At 46.2% G+C, this 19741-nt stretch overlaps 3 protein-coding genes and 1 long non-coding RNA gene across 4 annotated transcripts; 3 read left to right on the top strand and 1 right to left on the bottom strand.

The window, feature by feature from the left end:
• Positions 1-4547: 4547 nt before the first annotated feature.
• Positions 4548-6265, bottom strand: LOC109765648 (putative 12-oxophytodienoate reductase 5). Its single transcript, XM_020324431.4, has 3 exons — positions 6107-6265; positions 5548-5993; positions 4548-5245 (listed from the first exon to the last, which is right to left on the bottom strand). Exons 1-3 carry the CDS (start codon positions 6163-6165, stop codon positions 4662-4664), a joined length of 1089 nt encoding a protein of 362 aa, XP_020180020.1. The 5' UTR covers positions 6166-6265; the 3' UTR covers positions 4548-4661.
• Positions 6266-7371: 1106 nt separating this feature from the next.
• On the top strand, positions 7372-9559 carry LOC120973725 (uncharacterized). The gene is made up of 2 exons (XR_005769071.3): positions 7372-8069; positions 8936-9559. It is a non-coding gene; the product is annotated as an uncharacterized lncRNA (long non-coding RNA).
• A 957-nt stretch (positions 9560-10516) lies between these two features.
• On the top strand, positions 10517-12132 carry LOC109765649 (putative 12-oxophytodienoate reductase 5). Its single transcript, XM_020324432.4, has 2 exons — positions 10517-11280; positions 11440-12132. The coding sequence occupies exons 1-2, from the start codon at positions 10722-10724 to the stop codon at positions 12027-12029; spliced, it is 1149 nt and encodes a 382-aa protein (XP_020180021.1). The 5' UTR covers positions 10517-10721; the 3' UTR covers positions 12030-12132.
• A 5891-nt stretch (positions 12133-18023) lies between these two features.
• LOC109765651 (ras-related protein RABA2a) lies at positions 18024-19741 on the top strand. The gene is made up of 2 exons (XM_020324433.4): positions 18024-18438; positions 19084-19741. Exons 1-2 carry the CDS (start codon positions 18259-18261, stop codon positions 19573-19575), a joined length of 672 nt encoding a protein of 223 aa, XP_020180022.1. The 5' UTR covers positions 18024-18258; the 3' UTR covers positions 19576-19741.

Raw genomic sequence — 19741 nt, 5'->3', positions numbered from 1 at the left:
AACGATCGCCAGCTCATCAACGTCCTCCTCATCGGCCTCAGCGAGCGGTTCGAGAAGCAGGCCTCCTTCGCCGAGGTTCGCTCGATGCTCCAATGGGCCAATCGTGCCCTAACTACGAAGGACTCCCGTCCTCAGGTCTTCACTGCTTCTCCTCGCCCGCCTGCGTCGACGCCGCCACCGCCACCTCCACCAACAACACCTCCTCAACCATCCGGCTGGCGTCCAAGTCCCAACTACCGGGGCAAAAACCCTAGGCCGCCGCAGTTCCGCACGGCGCCCGCTCCTGCTCTGCCCCCGGCTCCACCAACTGCACCACCACCGCCCCCGGCTTCATCAACTGCACCACCACCGCCGCCCGGATGGCACCCATCTCCTGATCCATAGACAGGGCTAGTCCAGGCGTGGCCTATGCCCTAGTCCGCCCCTACGCCATATGGTGCCCCGCCTGCCTATACCGGTGGTTGGCGGCCCGGTGCTCGCCCTCACACCAGCGCGCCTGTCCTCGCGCCCCGACAGCCGACGGCCGCGTACCACGCTGCTCCCGCCTACGCGCCACCGATCTACAACACCAGTCCTTATGCATCATATGGCGCTCCATCGTCCCCCTACATGCAGTAGTACAATGATGGTGCCTCTCCCTATACGCCGATGCCGGCCCTACTGCCGACACCACCACACCCGCAAGCTCCCATGACTACACCGGCCTCTACTTCGACCCCGAGCTGGGACCAAGCTGCTTTTCCACAAGCCATGAACAACTTTGCTGCACAAGGGAACTCAGGTACGGATTGGATTTTCGATTCTGGTGCCTCTCGTCATATGTATGCATCCAGTAATTTGCTTTCTTCTTGCACACCTTCGCCTTCTCCCTCCATTACTCTCGGTGATGGATCCTCTATTCCTATTTACTGTGTCCGTCAGGCTCAAATCCACTCCCCAACCAAGCCTTTGCTTCTTCGTGATGTTCTTGTAGCTCCTGCTCTTATTAAAAATCTGATTTCTATTCGCCAAATCACCACTGATAATCATGTTTCTGTTGAGTTTGACCCCTTTGGTTTGTCTGTGAAGGACTACCCGACCAAGGCCGAGATCGCTCGATTCAATAGCTCCGGTGATTTATATTCCCTCCATGGTGCTCCGGTCGCTGCTCCTCCAACATCTATGGTGGCCTCTGTTAATCTGTGGCACCAACGTCTCGGCCATCCCAATAAAAATATGTTATCCACACTTCTTAGTGAATTTTCAATACCTTGTAATAGAGATTCTCATAATTCTTCTATGTGTCAGTCATGTCAATTGGGCAAACATGTTCGCCTTCCCTTTAGTTCCTCTCAATCCTCTAGTACTTTTCCTTTTGAATTACTTCATTGTGATCTCTGGACATCACCAATAGAAAGTGTATCTGGTTTTAAGTATTATCTCGTTCTTGATGATTTTACTCATTATGTTTGGACTTTTCCTTTACGAAACAAATCCGACGTTCATAATATATTCCTTAACTTTCAGCGCTATGTCTCGGTCCACTTTTTCCTCCCTATAAGATTCATACAATGTGATAATGGTCATGAATTTGACAACTTTAAAAATCGAAATTGCTTTCTACAATATGGAATTCTCTTACGTTTCTCATGTCCTTATACCTCCTCTCATAACGGCAAAGCCGAGCGTTCTCTTCGTACTCTTAATGAAATTATTCGCACTCTGCTTATTCAATCTTCTATGTCGTCGATGTTCTGGGCAGAGGCACTCCACACGGCCACATATTTACTCAATATTAGTCCGTCTAAAGTTAACCCACAAACTACTCCTTACTTCTCTTTATTTCTCTCTCATCCAAATTACTCCGACATTCGCGTCTTCGGTTGTCTTTATTTTCCAAACTCCTACTCCACTTCTCCTAACAAACTTTCCCCGCGCTCTATCCCGTGTGTCCATCTTGGTTTTTCTGACGAGCACAAGGGTTATCGTTGTCTAGATCTTGTTAGTGGTCGTGTTCATGTGTCTCGTCATGTAACATTTGCTGAAAACATTTTTCCCTTTTCCGAGCGTCACGAATTAGATTCCAACTCACCCGTGCCGTCCACTAGTCCCTCTTGTCGCAATCATCTTCCCTTCTTTCACCCGCCGACCAATCCAGCGAAACCAGCCACAGTAGCAGATCCTGCCGCCACCACTTCTGTCATCACCTCTGTCCCGGCAGAGGAAAACACATTACACTCTGACGCGGCAGACCTCCTGCAGCCGCAGTCTTCACCACCATCCCCCGCATCCGCTTCCTCCGCTGCGCCGGACGCGTCCACCACATCTTCCCCCACCCCTCCTGCTCATGCTATTCCCGTTCCAGCTCCTACTAACGATCATACCATGCGCACACGTGCCAAGTCCGGGTTTCGTTTACCTGCAAAAGATCGTCTCAATCTTCATGCATCTTTATCTCCTTCCTCTCTACCCACATCTTACAAATCAGCTCTCCTAGATCCTAATTGGGCCGCAGATATGAAAGATGAATATGATGCCCTTTTGCAGAATAACACGTGGCAGTTAGTTCCTTGTCCTTCCAATACAAATATTGTTTCGGGCAAATGGGTTTTTCGCCATAAATTTAATTCTGATGGGAGTCTTGCACGTTATAAGGCTCGATGGGTATGTCATGGTTACTCTCAGCAACACGGCATCGATTATGATGAGACTTTCTCTCTAGTTGTCAAGCCCAACACTATTCGCGCTGTCCTTAGCATCGCCATCTCTTCTTCCTGGCCAATTCATCAACTAGATGTCAAAAATGCTTTCCTTCATGGCTCTCTTCAAGAAACAGTCTATTGTCAACAACCTCTTGGCTTCGAACATTTCTTCAATCCTAATCATGTTTGTCTTCTTCAAAAATCTCTTTATGGTCTTAAACAAGCACCACGTGCCTGGTTCCAACGTTTTTCTACTTATGCTCAAACCATTGGTTTTACCCCTTCCCGTTCTGACACTTCACTCTTCACCTTTCATCACAACAACAACACTGCTTACCTTCTTTTATATGTTGATGATATTATCCTCACAGCTTCCTCACAACAATTTTTAGATCATATTATCTCTCTTCTTCTCCATGAATTCTCTATGACAGATTTAGGTCTTCTTCACCACTTCTTAGGTATTGCTGTTATCCGTGACTCCTCTGGTCTTTTCTTGTCTCAACGTCAGTACACTCTGGATCTTCTTTCTCGTGCTGGTATGCTTGATTGTCAAACTTCTCGTACCCCTGTTGATACAGGTTCCAAACTCTCTGCCGACGGTGATCCTTTCTCTGATCCTTCTCTTTATCGCAGTCTTACCGGTGCACTTCAGTATCTTACTCTCACTCGTCCTGAAATTTCTTTTGCTGTCCAACAAGCTTGTTTATACATGCATGATCCTCGTATTCCACACTACAATCATGTCAAACGTATTCTTCGATATCTCAAAGGCACACTAGACTTAGGTCTTCATATCAACAAATCCTCTCCCACCTCCTTGACAGCTTACTCTGATGCAGACTGGGCTGGTTGTCCAGATACTGGTAGGTCCACATCCGGATTTTGTGTTTTTCTTGGTAACAATTTGGTTTCTTGGTCTTCAAAAAGGCATGTTACAGTCTCCCGCTCGTCTGCTGAAGCTGAGTACCGCGTTGTGCCTCACGCGGTCGCTGAAACGGTTTGGTTGCGACAGTTGCTATCGGAGCTGCACCATCCTATTGAGCAAGCTACCATTGTTTACTGTGATAATATTTCAGTTGTCTACATGTCAGGGAATCCGGTTCAACACCGTCGCACCAAGCATATTGAGATCGACATTCATTTTGTTCGAGAGAAGGTGGCTCTCGGTCAAGTTCGCGTTCTCCACGTGCCTACTTCTGCTCAGTTCGCTGATATCTTTACTAAAGGCCTGGCGACTACTCCATTTCAAGACATTCGTTTCAGTCTCAACGTCGTCGAGCATAGCGTTGACACTACGGGGGATGTTAGAATACAACTTCTAATAGGATTAGGACTCCTACTCGGTTTGTAATAGGGCTAGGTCAGGTGCGTCTTGGCTCTTATATATACCTCTTGTACTGGCACAATATTGCATCAACAATTATTCAATACAATTCTACAAGGAGGGCGAGAGGGGCGAGTATTCTACTATTTTTCTTGGGCTATTAAAATAGAAACTCATGTGACTGAAAACTGCATTGAAAATACAATTACCCTTTTTCATAAAAGAAATGAAGAGACTAAAAGTCACCTGTTTGAAAATTAAAGTAGCATAAGATATCTCAATGATAAAATTAACATTCTGTTAAGTGACCCCAATACAGTTCCGTGTCAGGTTCGATATGAGCTCGTAGAACTGAGGATCTCCCTCTGACTTTTGAGAAATGATTGCCTTGCAAAAGACCCTTATGTCATATGCCCTTTTACTGTTTTTCTAAATGGAAATAATAGTTGAAATAGTGTATGGGAGTCTATAAAACTAAATGTGTTTTATATTTTGAGATAGAGAGAGCAATGTTTCTATAAAAACTTGAGCAGCTTCAGCAATCATCATAAAAAGTTTATTGCTGGATGAAGCACATCATTCACACATACATTTAATTACAGACCCTGTGGTACAATTAATTGCATCATCCAAGAAAGAAGCTCCATCGATGATTACTCGAGGAATGGGTAGTCGGTGTAGCCGACGACGGGGTCGGACGTGTAGAAGGTCATCCTGTCATACTTGTTCAGCTCCGCGCCGACCTCAAACCGCTTTGGCAGGTCGGGATTCGCCAGGAATAACCGCCCGAAGGCCACCAAGTCAGTGTACCCCTCGGTGACCACCTTGCCCCCTTCTTCACGGTCGTATCCACCATTTGCGATGAAGGTCCCTTTGAACGCCTCTCTATACGGCAGCAGCCGCTTCGGCACCACTCTTCGTCCATCCACAATGGCCATCCTCGGCTCGATCATGTGGATGTAGAGGATGCCGTGGTCGTTGAGTTTGGTGGACAAGTAAAGTGCAAGGGAGTGGGGATCAGAGTCGTGGCAGTCCATATAGTCGGTGAATGGGGAGAGGCGGATGCCCACACGGTGGCCGCCGACCTCCTTGACAACAGCATCAACCACCTCGAGAGCGAAACGACACCGGTTTTCGAGGCTACCACCATACTCGTCTATGCGGTCGTTGGCACTATCTTTGAGGAATTGCTCGATGATGTACCCGTTTGCGCCATGGATCTCCACACCGTCGAAACCTGCCGGGCCACACCATCCATGTACGAGAGATCAGACCACCATTCCAATATATATGACCATTTTTTATATGGAGGCGGGTACCGAGATGCAAACTTTGGACACTCTACTTTATATTTTTACATATTAAGGGATGATTTGTAAACGGATTATTTGTTGTAAAACTATTTTCGTTGGATAACTAACAGTATAATTTCTTCTAAGAAGGTAAATTTATGTTTGTTGGCTGTCCAGGGAAGAAATGTTTGACCGAGCATCTCTGAACAGAAAGCTGGCGTGTCAACGTCCAACTGTAGGTACGTACCGGCGTCGATGGCGTTCCTGGCGGCCTTCCTGAAGTCGTCGACGATGGCAGGTATCTCCTCCACCGTCAGCCTCCTCGGAGGCGCGAACTCCTCTAGCCGGCCGTCGAAGCTCATCTGCGGGCCGACCCCCTTCTCTGTGCTCGACAGTGGTGCGGTGCCGCCGGGCTGCAGCTCGAACGTGGACACCCGGCCGCAGTGCCAGATCTGGCAGAAGAACAGCGCGCCTTTCTGGTGCACAGCAGCGACGATGGGCTTCCACGCCTCGACGTGCTCCGCCGTCCAGATCCCCGGCGTGTCGTTGTAGCCCTGCGCCGTGTCGGAGACCCCTGTGGCCTCGGCGATGAGCAGGCCGCCGGCGGTGGCGCGCTGGGAGTAGTACACGGCGGCATGTGACTGCGGCACGTTGCCGTAGGAGCGCTGCCTCGTCAACGGCGCCATCACCACCCTGCAGCATGAACAAGGTCGCCGGCCGGCCGTCATGTCAGCCATGCGTGCATGATCCAAGAGTGATGGAACATGTACAACAGGTGGCCGACGTTTCCAGTGGATGGTACGTACCTGTGGGCGAGGTCGAACTGGCCCATCTTGTACGGCGTGAGGAGAGGGATGGGCTCCATTGCTGATAGCTCAAGCTTTTCTTGATCAATTAATGGCGGGGGAGGAAGAAGAAGACTGATGAGTGGTGTGGGGTACTGACGAGTGGTGAGTAGTAGTGGAGTTGACAGGACATCCATTTATAGATGATTAATGTGCAATCAGATGGTATTAAACTAAGGCGCGCCTGGCTGCTAATTGAGCCGACCCGATCGTCCACATACATCATGGGTGAGCTATGCATGGAAGAAATAGGCATCTTTTTTTAGTTTTAGTCGTGCTATCACAGATCACAATTCACAAGCATGCATCAAGTTCTTTGTCTTTTGACTCCGCCAGAGACAGCGACCAATTATATGTACTCCTCCATCACCTTCATCACTCCCCATCTTTTGGGACGATGATGTCCATTGTTACAATTAAAATCAAGCTTGACCTTTTATGATAATTATATTCATAATATGGAAAATCCCTGGCCCATTTTCTCATAGGCGAGAAAGGAAAATGAAAGGGACCGTCCACAAGACTATATCCTCGGTCCCCTCACCCTCCTCACGACCTACTTTCCCGGCGTCGGTCATACCCCGGGCCGCGCCTCCTTGGCTTTTTGCAGGGTTTTAGATTTTCTTTTTGCATTGTAGTTGGCATGTCAAAAGAATTAGTCCCTCGTAGTCCCCGATGAAGGGTGCTCACCGTGGTATTGAAAGTCCTTCATTTAGGGGGTGGTGGTGAAAATGCCGACGAGAGAAGAAACGAAGCGTATATCCATGGTTAATGAAGCTTTCGTTGGTCGTCATTCCCGAGCATGGGCTGCACAACATTCATACTGTGGTGCCATGCTGATCGAGGTGTCACTTGTTCGGCTTTTGGAGCCTTGATTGACATGTGGCATGTAATAAGCCACCCGAAAATTGTAAGTTGAAATCACGCATTAGACCATGAAATAACCGTCGAACGAGGCTTCCTTTCAAAACGGGAGTTATATATACGCCTAAATTTTGAGTTGGAGAGTTGAACTCGGGTCGACGGTAGGGATGCAGAGCGGCGCCCGATCTGCCCCGCTTCCAAGTCTATATCTATCTATCTATCTATCTATCTATCTATCTATATCTATCTATCTATCTATATCTATCTATCTATCTATCTATCTATCTATACCTATATAATTAGGCACTTCCTACAAATTCCCACAATAATTAGAAATTATGAGCCGTTAATATTGGTGGGACCGAATTATTACGGTCTAGATCTTTCGGTAACTCCCTAAATAATCCCACGTTGGAAAAAAAATCCCTAGAAATTATGAGCCTTCAGATGAAGTAGTAGATCTCAAGATCAAGTAAAAAAAGACCTGAAGATCGTTACTTAAAAATAGATCAGAAAATCAGAATATTTATTCTGCAAAGAAAATGGTAAAAAGGCCTAGAAATCTTTCTTAAGTGCACGGGACTCCTCTCCTAGAATCCTTTCTTAAGTGCACGGGACTCTCCTCTCCTTCCTTTCTCCCAACATAGGACTCCTCTCTTTTCATTCGTTAAAAAAGGCCTAGAATCCTTTCGCTCCGATTAGTATCTGACGAGCATGGGACTCCTCTCTTTCCCTTCTTGCCTTTTCTACCTAAGAACAAGAGAGTTCAACAACGTCTCCTTCTGATCTGTGTTCGCAGGCTGCAGGACTGCAGGTGGCAGGTAATGAATCTGCCTCTGTCTCCATGGGACCTCCGATTGCGGCGACGACGGGATCGATCGTCTGCACTGACTACACAGATGTTCCCACCTCCAAATCCCTCCTCACGTTCTGATATCGCGCACAGAAAAATCCTTCGCTCGCTTGCACCATAGACCGCCTCAACTAGTGCTGGATGGGCTCCAGTGGCAGCAGGAAGTCGTGGCCCTCAAGCCTCGGTCTGTCCACAAAATCAAGGCTGGTGCGTTCCTTCTCCTGTACTGACAAATTTCATGGATAATCTAATTAGTTAGGTACATCACGTTAATATATTTGGGCAATCTCCCTAGATTCTTTCTCACCCTGCAGTACAGAGTCACATGTCAGTTTGTTGAGACAGAACCATATGATTTATGTTTTGAGCAGCAAAAATACTGTACTTATATAGGTAACATATATTTGTTAGTTTTCCCTGTCACATGCATGCATATTTTTCGTATGTTTTTCAAGTGGTCCGTGGTATGCACGCGATGAATTTTGGAGTGGTTTGTTTAACCTGGTGTTAATTTGAGTGCAGCAACAGTGGCACAATAGCCAATGGCTTGGTTAGTAATTTTGTCATCATTGATTATTTCAAATTTTCTGGTTTGGATAACGTATGCTTGGCACAATTCAGCTCATATCCCCCATCTTATTTTGAAGCATGTACGTGTAATGAGGTACAGCTTTGCGGTCGTTCATATGATTTTCTATTTTATCGCTGGGTAACACAGTCCATGCTTTTGTCATGCTTCCATCACACAATATCAGCAGGCCGGCCATGAAGGCACTAGCTATTACGAGGTTATGGAGATAGCAAGTTAATAGGATTAAGTACTAATAGTTGTTTAGCAGTAACACATATACCTTAACTAATGCAGTTAAATACTCCCTCCGTCCCAAAATTCTTGTCTTAGATTTGTCTAGATATGGATGTATCTAATACTAAAACGTGACTTGATACATCTGTATTTAGACAAATCTAAGACAAGAATTTTGGGACGGAGGGAGTACATATAATGGGGAACTTAGTTTATCCATGTTTGTCTGCCATTAATCATTACTGAGGTATAATCTTATCATCTTCAGGTTTTCAAGTCTGCTGGAGGAAATAAAGAAAAAGCTTGCAGGCCAAAGAATCCGTACCCGTGCCGATCAATTCACACACATATATATTTCTTGAAATTAATCACACCATACTTAATATTTTCCTTCTCCTATTTTTCTCCTATGTAATACAAACTGTGGGCGAGGTCGAACTGGCCCATCTTGTACGGCGTCAGAAGAGGGATGGGCTCCATTGCTGATAGCTGAAGCTTTTCTAGATCAATTAATGGCGGATGAGGAAGAAGAAGACCGATGAGTGGTGTGGGGTAGTGACTGGTGAGTTGACAGGACATACATTTATAGATGATTGATGTGCAATCACATAGTACGTATTAAACTAAGGTGCTCCCGGCTGCTAATTGAGTCGACCCGATCGTCCACATACATCACGGGTGAGCTAAGCATGGAAGAAAAAAGGCATCTTATTTTAGTTTTAGTCGTGCTATCACAGCTCACAAGCACGCATCAAGTTCTGTGTCTTTTGACTCCGCCAGAGACAGCGACCAATTATATGTACCCCTCCATCGCCTTCATCACTCCCTATCTTTTGGGACGATGATGTGTATTGTTGCAATTAAAATCAAGGGTAACCTTTTATGATCGTTATATGCCCCTACTATGGGAAATCCTCGGCCCATTTTCTTGTACGCGAGAAAGGAAAATGAAAGAAACCGTCCACAAGACTATAGCCTCGCCCCTCTCACCCTCCTCAGTACCTTCTTTTCGGTCATCGGTCAGACGGTGCGATGGGCCGCACCTCCTTGGTTTTCTGCAGGGCATTAGATTTCCTTTCTGCATTGTAGATGGCATGTCAGAGGAATAAGTCTCTCCTAGTCCCCGTCAATGGTGCTCACCATTGTACTGAAAGTCCTTCATTTAGGGGTTGGCAGTGAAAATGACGACGAGAGAAGAAACGAAGCGTATATCCATGGTCGATGAGGCTTTCCTCAGTCGTCATCCCAGAGCATGCGCTGCACAACATTCATTCTGTGGTGTCATGCTGATCGAGGTGTCACTTGCTCGGCTTTTGGAGCCGTGATTGGCAGGTGGCATGCAATAAGCCACCTGACAATTGTAAATCGGAAACACGTATTAGACCATGAAATGAATGTCGAACAAGGCTTTCTTTCAAAATAAGAGTCATATATATGCCTAAATTTTGAGTTGGGGAGCTGAACTCGGGTCGACAGGTTGCACAACCACATGACTAACCATCGAGCCCCGAGCAAGCCTCTCATTGCACGAGGGCACGAGGCTTGTGCTTTGGATCAAAGAGAGAGAGAAAGAGAGAGACAGAGCAGTGTCTCCCATGAGAACAAAAAAAAAAGATTGAGCAGCTTCCTTTGATCCCTTACATTTTGCACCAAAGTCCACTTGGCCCCTACTGTACTCAACACAATTGAATGCAGTCCTCAAAAGTCATCTTGGTTCCAATTGTTTATTCTCTCTTTGAAAACACTAAAAAAAGTGTTACCTTTGTGGGGTAGGGGGGGGGGGGGGGAGGGGGGCTGCTGCTTTGGCGGAGGCAATACATCACGGCTTGCGTCAGCCACTCACTCACTCACTGGATTCTCCGAAGGAGAAAAGGCATTCGTTCATGGATGCAACCCATCAGTGCATGCACCATAGCACGATGAAGATGAATAATAATCTGATGATCTATATATATACACGCTGCCTTCCCATTGATCGCCTACGGAATCATCTCTGATCTCAGCTGCATACGTTGTCACTAGCTCGGTAGCTCACACTCACTCACTCGCCGGTCATGGCTGGAGAAGATGGTGAGACGGTCACGGTGGCGGCGGCGGCGATCCCTCTGCTGACGCCGTACAGGACGGGCGGCGGCGAGCTGGAGCTGGCGCACAGGGTGGTGCTGGCGCCGCTGACGAGGCAGCGCTCCCCGGGGAACCTCCCGCAGCCGCACGCCGCCGTCTACTACGCGCAGCGCGCCACCGCCGGCGGGATGCTGATCACGGAGGCCACGGGCGTGTCCGCCGCGGCGCAGGGCCACCGGCCCACCCCGGGCGTCTGGACGGACGAGCAGGTGGAGGCGTGGCGGCCCGTCGTCGACGCCGTGCACGCCAAGGGCGCGGTCATCTTCTGCCAGCTCTGGCACGTCGGGCGCGTCGTGGGCAAGCTCCGGCCGGACGGCGCGCGGGCAGAGACGCCGCAGCCGGTGTCCAGCACGGCCAGGCCGATCGCCACCCCGCGGATGAACGACGGTCTCGAGGAGGAGTTCGCGACGCCCAGGCGGCTGGATGTGGCGGAGATCGCCGGCGTCGTCGACGACTTCAGGAGGGCCGCCAGGAACGCCGTCGACGCCGGTACGCACGGACGAGCTCCGGCCTCTGCTCGCCATCAACACTTCGAACACTCTGTTCTGTTCGTCGTGCTCTGCTTTAGCTGCTCTGTTTATGTTCATCGTGCTCTGCTTCCTTTAATTGCTCTGCCTGTCCATGTCCATATGGCGAATCCGATTGCAGGGTTCGACGGCGTGGAGATCCACGGCGCGCACGGCTACCTCGTGGAGCAGTTCCTCAAGGACAGCGCCAACGACCGCGCCGACGAGTACGGCGGCAGCCTCGAGAACCGGTGCCGCTTCGCGCTCGAGGTGGTCACCGCCGTGGTTGAGGAGATCGGGGGCCGCCGCTTAGGCGTCCGCCTCTCACCCTTTGCCGACTACATGGACTGCCACGACTCCGACCCGCACGCCCTCGCGCTCCACATGGCCACCAAGCTCAAAGGCATCCCCGAAGGAATCCTCTACCTCCACATGGTGGAGCCAAGGATGGCACGCGCCGATGGTCGGCGGGTGGTACCGAAGCGGTTGCGGCCGTACCGGGATGCGTTCGGGGGGACATTCATCGCCGCTGGTGGGTACGACCGGGAGGAGGGGAATAAGGCGGTCAGAGAGGGGTACGCCGATCTAGTGGCATTTGGGCGGCTTTTCCTAGCAAACCCGGACCTTCCGAAGAGGTTTGAGCTCGACGCAGAGCTCAACGGGTACGACAGGGCCACCTTCTACACCTCCGACCCCGTCGTTGGGTACACCGACTATCCATTTTTGGGCTGACTGACTCATCATCGATTGATGGAGCTAAATATGCGTTTGACTTTGTACATGTAGTTTCAACAACTTTTTAAATATATATAGTTTGCGAAATGATCTTATATTATGGGACGAGGGAGTATGTGATTAGGTCTCTGAATCCGTCCACTTCACTAATATCAAATGTTCTATGGCTTCGCGAAAAAAAATAGCAGGAAATTCATTCCCGTTGAAAGGAATGGGCAAAGGTTAGTTATCATTTTATTTGCACGGTCAATAGACTTTTTATTCTATAATGATAGGGTTACAATTAAGAGGCAAGAGTTTCTCGATACATGGGGCCATGTGTAGCCACACCGGTGTGGTACATTCGGTACGCTATACGTTGCCAAACTCTGCAATACTATTTTGATCTCTATATGCAGCTTATGTGGAATAAACTCCTGCTCTACCAATAATGCTTTAATATCCAGAGCCAAGCGGCCGTAAGAAAAACGATCCAAAGAGTTGTCAGTTAAAACATATAAGGCCAGTGCCGAGTCCGACTGAACAATGACGGAAACATATAAGGCATAATGCTAATTTATTTTTGTTAATGCACGAAACCAATGCTAGTGGTTTGTTTTAGTCGACCCTTCTTCCCACTTGTAGCCATCCCCCTTCATTACAAATGGGTAATACAATCATTTCATGTGATGTTGATTAGCCTTCTTGTACCCTTATCGGTTTGAGTTTTTTTAACTGGGCATTAGCCCCTTTCCATTACGCATAACGGAAATCAGGGCCGAGCCGGCAAAATCCGAGGCCCCTCTGCCAAACTCTAATATGGGGCCTACCTCACTAAAATTAGAACTATGTAAATAGAACTACAATAATGTATATGCCATAATATCTTACATAGCAATGTGATATATCAAAAATCATATGTGTTCTTTTGCCAAACTCTAAATTGGGGCCTCACTAAAATTTGAACAATATAAATAGCACTATCAGTGGCGGAGGTACGGTACTAAATCTGGGCGGGCCAGTACAAAGAAAAGCCCAATATTTTTTTTTCTCTTATGGGTCAGTGTGGTCTCAATCCCTTACTGTTTTTGCCGTGAACTGGGTGGGCCATGGCTCAATTTGCCTTGTTCTAGCTCCAGCAGTGAGCACTATACTGATGTATAGATCAAAATATCTTACATAGCAATGTGATATATCAAAAATCATACATATTCAACATTTGGTTGCATAGTTTTTTACCTAAATGACATCATTCAATATATAAGTGTTCTTTGATGAAATCTTTGATAATATACGCATAATCAATCTTCTCCAAAACTCCACCCTCAAGTTCTATTGGGGCCAAATTAGTAAGCTTTTGTTGTGTTAATGTATATAGTGCACATATAGGACTGCTTTTTTGCGGGGACACATATAGGACAACTTCGATAGCTTCAATATAGAAATGCTCAGCGGACGCGACAATAATAGGAATATATTTTTTGACTCTCTGCATGTTTTTATTAATTCTCAAATAAATAGTACAGATAAGAGTTTATGAAAAAGAAAAAGAAACTATACAGCAGAGAAACAAAAGAACAAAGCAAGTCCAAAGTGTGATCACTCTGATGTGGTTGAATGGTTAGGATGATAGTGTGGTATCCCCGCCCACTAGATGTGCAACATCTCTCTCACTGCAGCAAAAAGGTATATATTCGTATGACTCAGACTCAGATACAAGCTACAGTGAGGTTCATGTTGATGACATGGGTGATGCCTACAACAACTATGTGTGATCACCATAGGCTCCGTCTTGCGCTAAGCCAGTCTATTATGCTTTAGCCCGCTCTAGCGTGCTACGCGTCGCTATGAACACTGTGTTGTAACTTGTACCAGCTTTCTTGACATTCTATAACCACCTGCTTTATTCACCCTTTTCAATCTACTATGTATTGAAGCTGCCATCCATGGCTTTACCTTAAAATTTCTCTATATGTTTAGCACTCATGACCGTGCATTTACTTACCCCTGATGCATCGTGTTTTAATATTTTTCCATTGTATTCTCTTAGAGCTGATCGGCACAAGCCTTCTTTTAGAGCTCTTTGTTAATATAACTATCCTTCCGTCTATAATATTCTTTTGGTCCTTTTCCAAGATGGATTGCACAATCCATTGCCTTGGCATGTACCATGCTTTTCAAAATTATGTTCCTCTATTGCCTGGTTGTTTTTGCTACTGTTCATGGATATAACTTTTGCCAACTATGAAAAGCTGCTTAGACGATGAAGTCATTTTCGATACCAATGGCACACATGCAGCGATGATTCTACCTAATGTTCATCAATGCTGTAAATAAGCTATCGTAAACTCATTCGCCTTATGCGCCATCAGCATAGTGGGCCTACCTATGTAGCTTGCTACTCATTTCATGCATTTCTTAGAACGGTAATGTGACAACTTCATATCTTTTGTGCCTAAATATTCTAATGTGCATGGTTTGAAAACTTGGCTTGCTCTTGCCCTTTGCACCATCGGAGCAACGGGTCATCTAGTAGTATATAAAAGTTGAAAAGTTAAATTAGAGTACATGTTTTTCTATCCTCTCTCTCCTCCCAAATGGACAAATAAGGATTAATTTATGAAAAACGTTGGATGACTCTCTCTCTCTCTCTCGTATCATATCTACGGACCACGTCCGGACATAAAAACGGACATTTGTCGTGTCCATTTGCGGGTCAGCGTTGGAGATGTCCTAACACCGCTTCTTTGTCTTCTTCGGCCGAGCGTGCATTCGACTTTTGTTGTACGTCAACACAACTTTGGACTTGTCCTTCTTCGTACGCTTCACTGGAGGGGTCTTAAAACGGTCGTCATTAATTAATCACTTGACTATGTTGAGTTGGAGATGCTGGAGTAGACTCGAATTAATCAGATGGGACTTCGTCCTCGGAGTCCACTCCATGGCTCAAAAGGTATTCCAACTCAGCCTCCTCACTCTCTTTGTAAGAGGTAATATCACCCGGAGTCACAGAACTTGCATCGCGTGTTCAGTTTAGTACTAGAATTTTGTAAATACGATTTTGTGGTTACTTTTTTTTGCATGGGATTTTGTGGTCACCTAACTTGACTCGAGCGTGCAGATACGGTCACACGTATGAGGCGTATCCATGTGTATGGCCCCACTTGTCAGTGAGTGGTAGCAGTAGACGCGAGATAGTTTTACAAAAACACCCTCAAAATTTTTTAGTTGCGGAAAAAGTCAACCACCGCGGCACATATTTGCACAAAATTCCTTCACTTTTTTATTTACAGAAAACCCCACAACAGTACTTCCATTATATGTGAAAATTGACACACAAAAAAACTAGGTCGATGGGACTCGAACCTGCAAACAACAGGTTTAACACGGAATGCTCTAAGGCACTACAACCTCCAAGTTAGTTTGTCTAACACCGATAACTAACTTATATTATTTTTTAGGAAGTTAACTAACTTTTTTTAGTCTTTTTTAGGGGTAACTTTTTTTGTTGACTGGAAGACAACACATGCGAAGCTTAAATGGGCTGCATATACTGTGGCCCATTTGCACGCGCTATTTTCTTCAGATATTTGTAAAAAAAGTAACAAAGTTATGTTCAATTATTTATGTGTTAAATATATTATTCATACAGATGATCATTAGTAAATATAAACCTGTGTATTATATAGGAAATATTTGGTAAAATGTAAGTAATAAATACTTTTAAGATATTTGTAAACCATCAGTAATAAAATTAAGTTCAAATATTTACGTGTTAAAATACTATACATACATACCATGATTAGTAAATGAAAACATTTAAATATAAATCTGTGTGTTATATAAAATATATTTAGTTGATACGGACATTGAAAATGTTTACTAAGTAAATATGTTTAATTAATCCAAAAAATATATAAACTTGTGGCTTATATCTGAACTATACAAAATGATGAATACAACCATTTACTAAATATTTATGAATATTCACTTGTGTATAATTTTTACTCATGACTTATAATAAAACAATATTAAATATTAGCCACGATTGAATGTCCATATTAAATGCTTACATGTTAAGTTATGAATGTTTTTAATCATGCAAAAATTGAACTACACAAATGTGCATATACTTATTGAAATGTTTCTATATTTAAAATAATATTTTTTGAATATAATTAATGAAAACGAAATATGTAATACACAAACATATAACACATGGTTTATATAATACTCAAGTTTATAAAATATTTAGTAAATACTTTTATCTTCAAAATTATTTGCCAACAAATTTTTTTTAGGGGTAAGCCCATTTATATAAAAACATGTGAAAAATATGTAACAAACACATTTGTATAACACACTTATTTTACAAACATCTTAAAAATAAGTAGCGCATTCAATATGGGCAGAAATATACACAGTACATTTAAGCTCCACATCTGTCACTTTTGAGTACATAGGAGTTTGTTATGGAGATTAGACATACTGAACTGGTGGTGAAAAGGCTAGAGCGTTTTGTGTTAAAAGAGATGGCCGTGTGTTCGAGTCCTAGGGTACCCTGTTTTTTTTTGTTAATTTTCATATAAATGTGTTGCAGTAGTTATCTTTTCCGCAAATAAAAAATATATGAGGGTGTTTTTGTAAAATATGGTGGGTCCATACACATGGATTTAATTTTCGTATAAATGTGTTGCAGTAGTTGACTTTTCCGCAAATAAAAAAATATGAGGGTGTTTTTTGTAGAAATATGTCATGCCCGGCTCTATCACTCACCGACACATGGGTCCATACACATGAATTTAATTTTTGTATAAATGTGTTGCAGTAGTTGATTTTTCCGCAAATAGAAAAATATGAGGGTATTTTTTCTCTAAAAATATGCCATGCCCAGATCCATCACTCATCGACAGGTGGGTCCATACACATGGATACACTCGCATACACACTATGACCGTATCTGCACGCCTGAGTCAAGTTAGGTGACCACAAAACCGTATTTAAAAAAAATATGTTATGCCCAGCTCCATCACTCACCGACAGGTGTGGGGAGGAGTAGCTGAAGCTCAAATACACAAATCCAACCGCGCCAAGTCCAATCCAAACCGCCTAATTATTTGATGTCACAAACACGCCTATTACATACGCACAAACAACAAACCCACAACTAGGGCATGAGAAGAACACGCCCTTGCGATAGACGAATCAAAAACTTTACATCGGCGATTAATGGGTATGCGGCCTAGGCGAGGCCTTGACACGCCAAACCAGCAAGCGTGCAATCCTACAAGCTTAAACGCCTAATAGGTTGACTCTATAGGTCATACCATCAGGCGAGTCAACGACAGACACACCAAAGCGAATGGTCACGCCACCTTAAAAAGTAAAGAAGCCTACAAACTATGCGTTTTGAAATCAACTCAATCCGCCGTGAAATCCAGATGCACCGACTCTAGGGATGGTCGGCCATATAAAAGGCCAGGACCGCACCTTTCTTGTAAGCGCATTGTGGAGGGGGAAGATATCTGGTGCTCCGGGAGCTTCTCAGCCGTTGGATCTAAAATCCAAAGGCCAAGGAGAGAGCACGCACATTTATTCAAAAAAACACCCCTAGAAGTCCATTATTACAACCAGATCCAGCACATCCCTAGATGACCGTCAGATTATAGATCCAACGGCTGAGGAGCTCCGGGAGCATCTAAACTTAGGTGCTCCCGTAGCACCTGATATTTTTCCATTATGGAGGTGCCACGCACGGCCGACCGGCCCGCCCGCCGTGGATCGTGACCGGTTAAGATGCTTTGGGGTACGTCGACGCCATGTGTAAGTGAGGCGCCTACCAGTCAGTCAGGTGCGGAAGAGGGGGCCAAACGACGAGATGAGGGTTTTTGGTGGGGGTGGACGGATTTAGTTTTCTCAAGGGGTCGTTTGGTAAAGATAAACACTGAGAGAGCAGAGTGAGGTAGAGCCATCCAGCCGAGCAGAGCAGAGGAGAGCAGATCCAGCCAGCTGCAAGGAGATCTCTTGTACTGGTACCGGCGCTGGCACTTGACTGGAGCCAGTAGAGTAGTACAGTACAGTAGCGCAGTAGAGAAGTAAAGAGTACGCTCTCCCCCTCCTCCCTCCCTCCTCAGTCCGTCCAGTAACAGAGAGAGCAGAGCAGAGCGGAGCGGAGCAGAGCTGTTGCTCACCAGTAGCAGAGATCCCAAGCAAGCAAGGCAAGGCAGCGGAGGAAGGAGAAGCGGCAATGGCGGGCGGCGGCGGTCGGGGGCGCGGGGAGGAGGAGTACGACTACCTGTTCAAGGTGGTGCTGATCGGCGACTCCGGGGTGGGGAAATCCAACCTGCTGTCCCGCTTCACCCGCAACGAGTTCTGCCTCGAGTCCAAGTCCACCATCGGCGTCGAGTTCGCCACAAGAACACTCCACGTGAGTCCCACCCCTCCGTCTCGGTCGGATCCGCACCTTATTTTCCTTCCTCCCTGCGCCCCAGATCCAGATCATGGCTGCCATGCCATGCCAAATAGTAGTGGCAGCTGGTAGTAAATCCATCGCTGAGGGGGCAGAATCAGAGGCGAGATGCCGCTGCCGCCGCCCCTTGATTTCGCGCCTTGAGGATTTTCACTGTGCCTAGCAGCGAGATCTACCATGTCGCCTTGTTTCACTTCACTGCCACTAGTTTCCACGCCGTAGCTCAACACTAGCTACATATGCTGCTACCAATAATAGCTTTCTCGTTTAGAGACTATACTCTTCTTTCTTATCTTAAACCATACTAGTACTAGTACAAGGGGATCCTTGTGCTTGCTGGGTTGAAGGGGATCCACCTATGATGTACAGTAAGTATGTAGCAAATGCTTATACATAAAGGTGTGTCATGATCATGACAAAAATCTCTTGTTATCTTATTCCAGGATGCACATCTTCTCTGAAACTGACATGTTCTTAATACGGGCTGTGTTTGATGATAGAGGTGTAGCAGGGCCATGACAAAATCCGTTGCTATCTTATTCCAGGATGCACATTTTCTCTGAAACTGAAACTGATGTGTTCTTAATCTTGACCTGTTTGCAGGTGGAGGAGAAGATAATCAAGGCGCAGATCTGGGACACGGCGGGGCAGGAGCGGTACCGGGCCATCACGAGCGCCTACTACCGGGGCGCGCTCGGGGCGGTGCTCGTCTACGACGTCACCAAGCCCACCACCTTCGAGAACATCAGCCGGTGGCTCAAGGAGCTGCGCGACCACGCCGACGCAAACATCCGGATCATGCTCGTCGGCAACAAGACCGACCTCAAGGACCTCCGGGCCGTCCCCGCCGACGACGCGGGGGGATACGCCGAGGCCGAGGGGCTGTCCTACATCGAGACGTCCGCGCTCGAGGCCATGAACGTCGAGGAGGCCTTCCAGCTCATCCTCGGTGACATCTACCGCGCCGTCAGCAAGAAGGCGGTGGCCTCCGAGGAGGACAGGGCAGGGGCCGCCGGGGTCAAGGAAGGTAAGACCATCAACGTCGCCGCCGCCGCCGACAATGGCGGCGAGAAGAAGCAGTGCTGCTCAGCTTAGGATGGACGGATGATGCCCAGCGGATGTATGTTATGTGATGGTTGTTTTTTGAGTTTTACAAGCCTTGTTGATTCATTTTGTCAGATATCCTCCTACATTGTTAGACCTGAAACTCATATATATTCAGTTACTATATGATATATCAAGTTCATTGGTTTATATCTCA

This window comes from Aegilops tauschii, chromosome 1 (genome assembly GCF_002575655.3).
Source record: "Aegilops tauschii subsp. strangulata cultivar AL8/78 chromosome 1, Aet v6.0, whole genome shotgun sequence".
Classification (NCBI taxonomy): domain Eukaryota; kingdom Viridiplantae; phylum Streptophyta; class Magnoliopsida; order Poales; family Poaceae; genus Aegilops; species Aegilops tauschii.
Note: the sequence above shows the minus strand (reverse complement) of the source record. Positions and strands in the feature narration are given on the sequence as shown.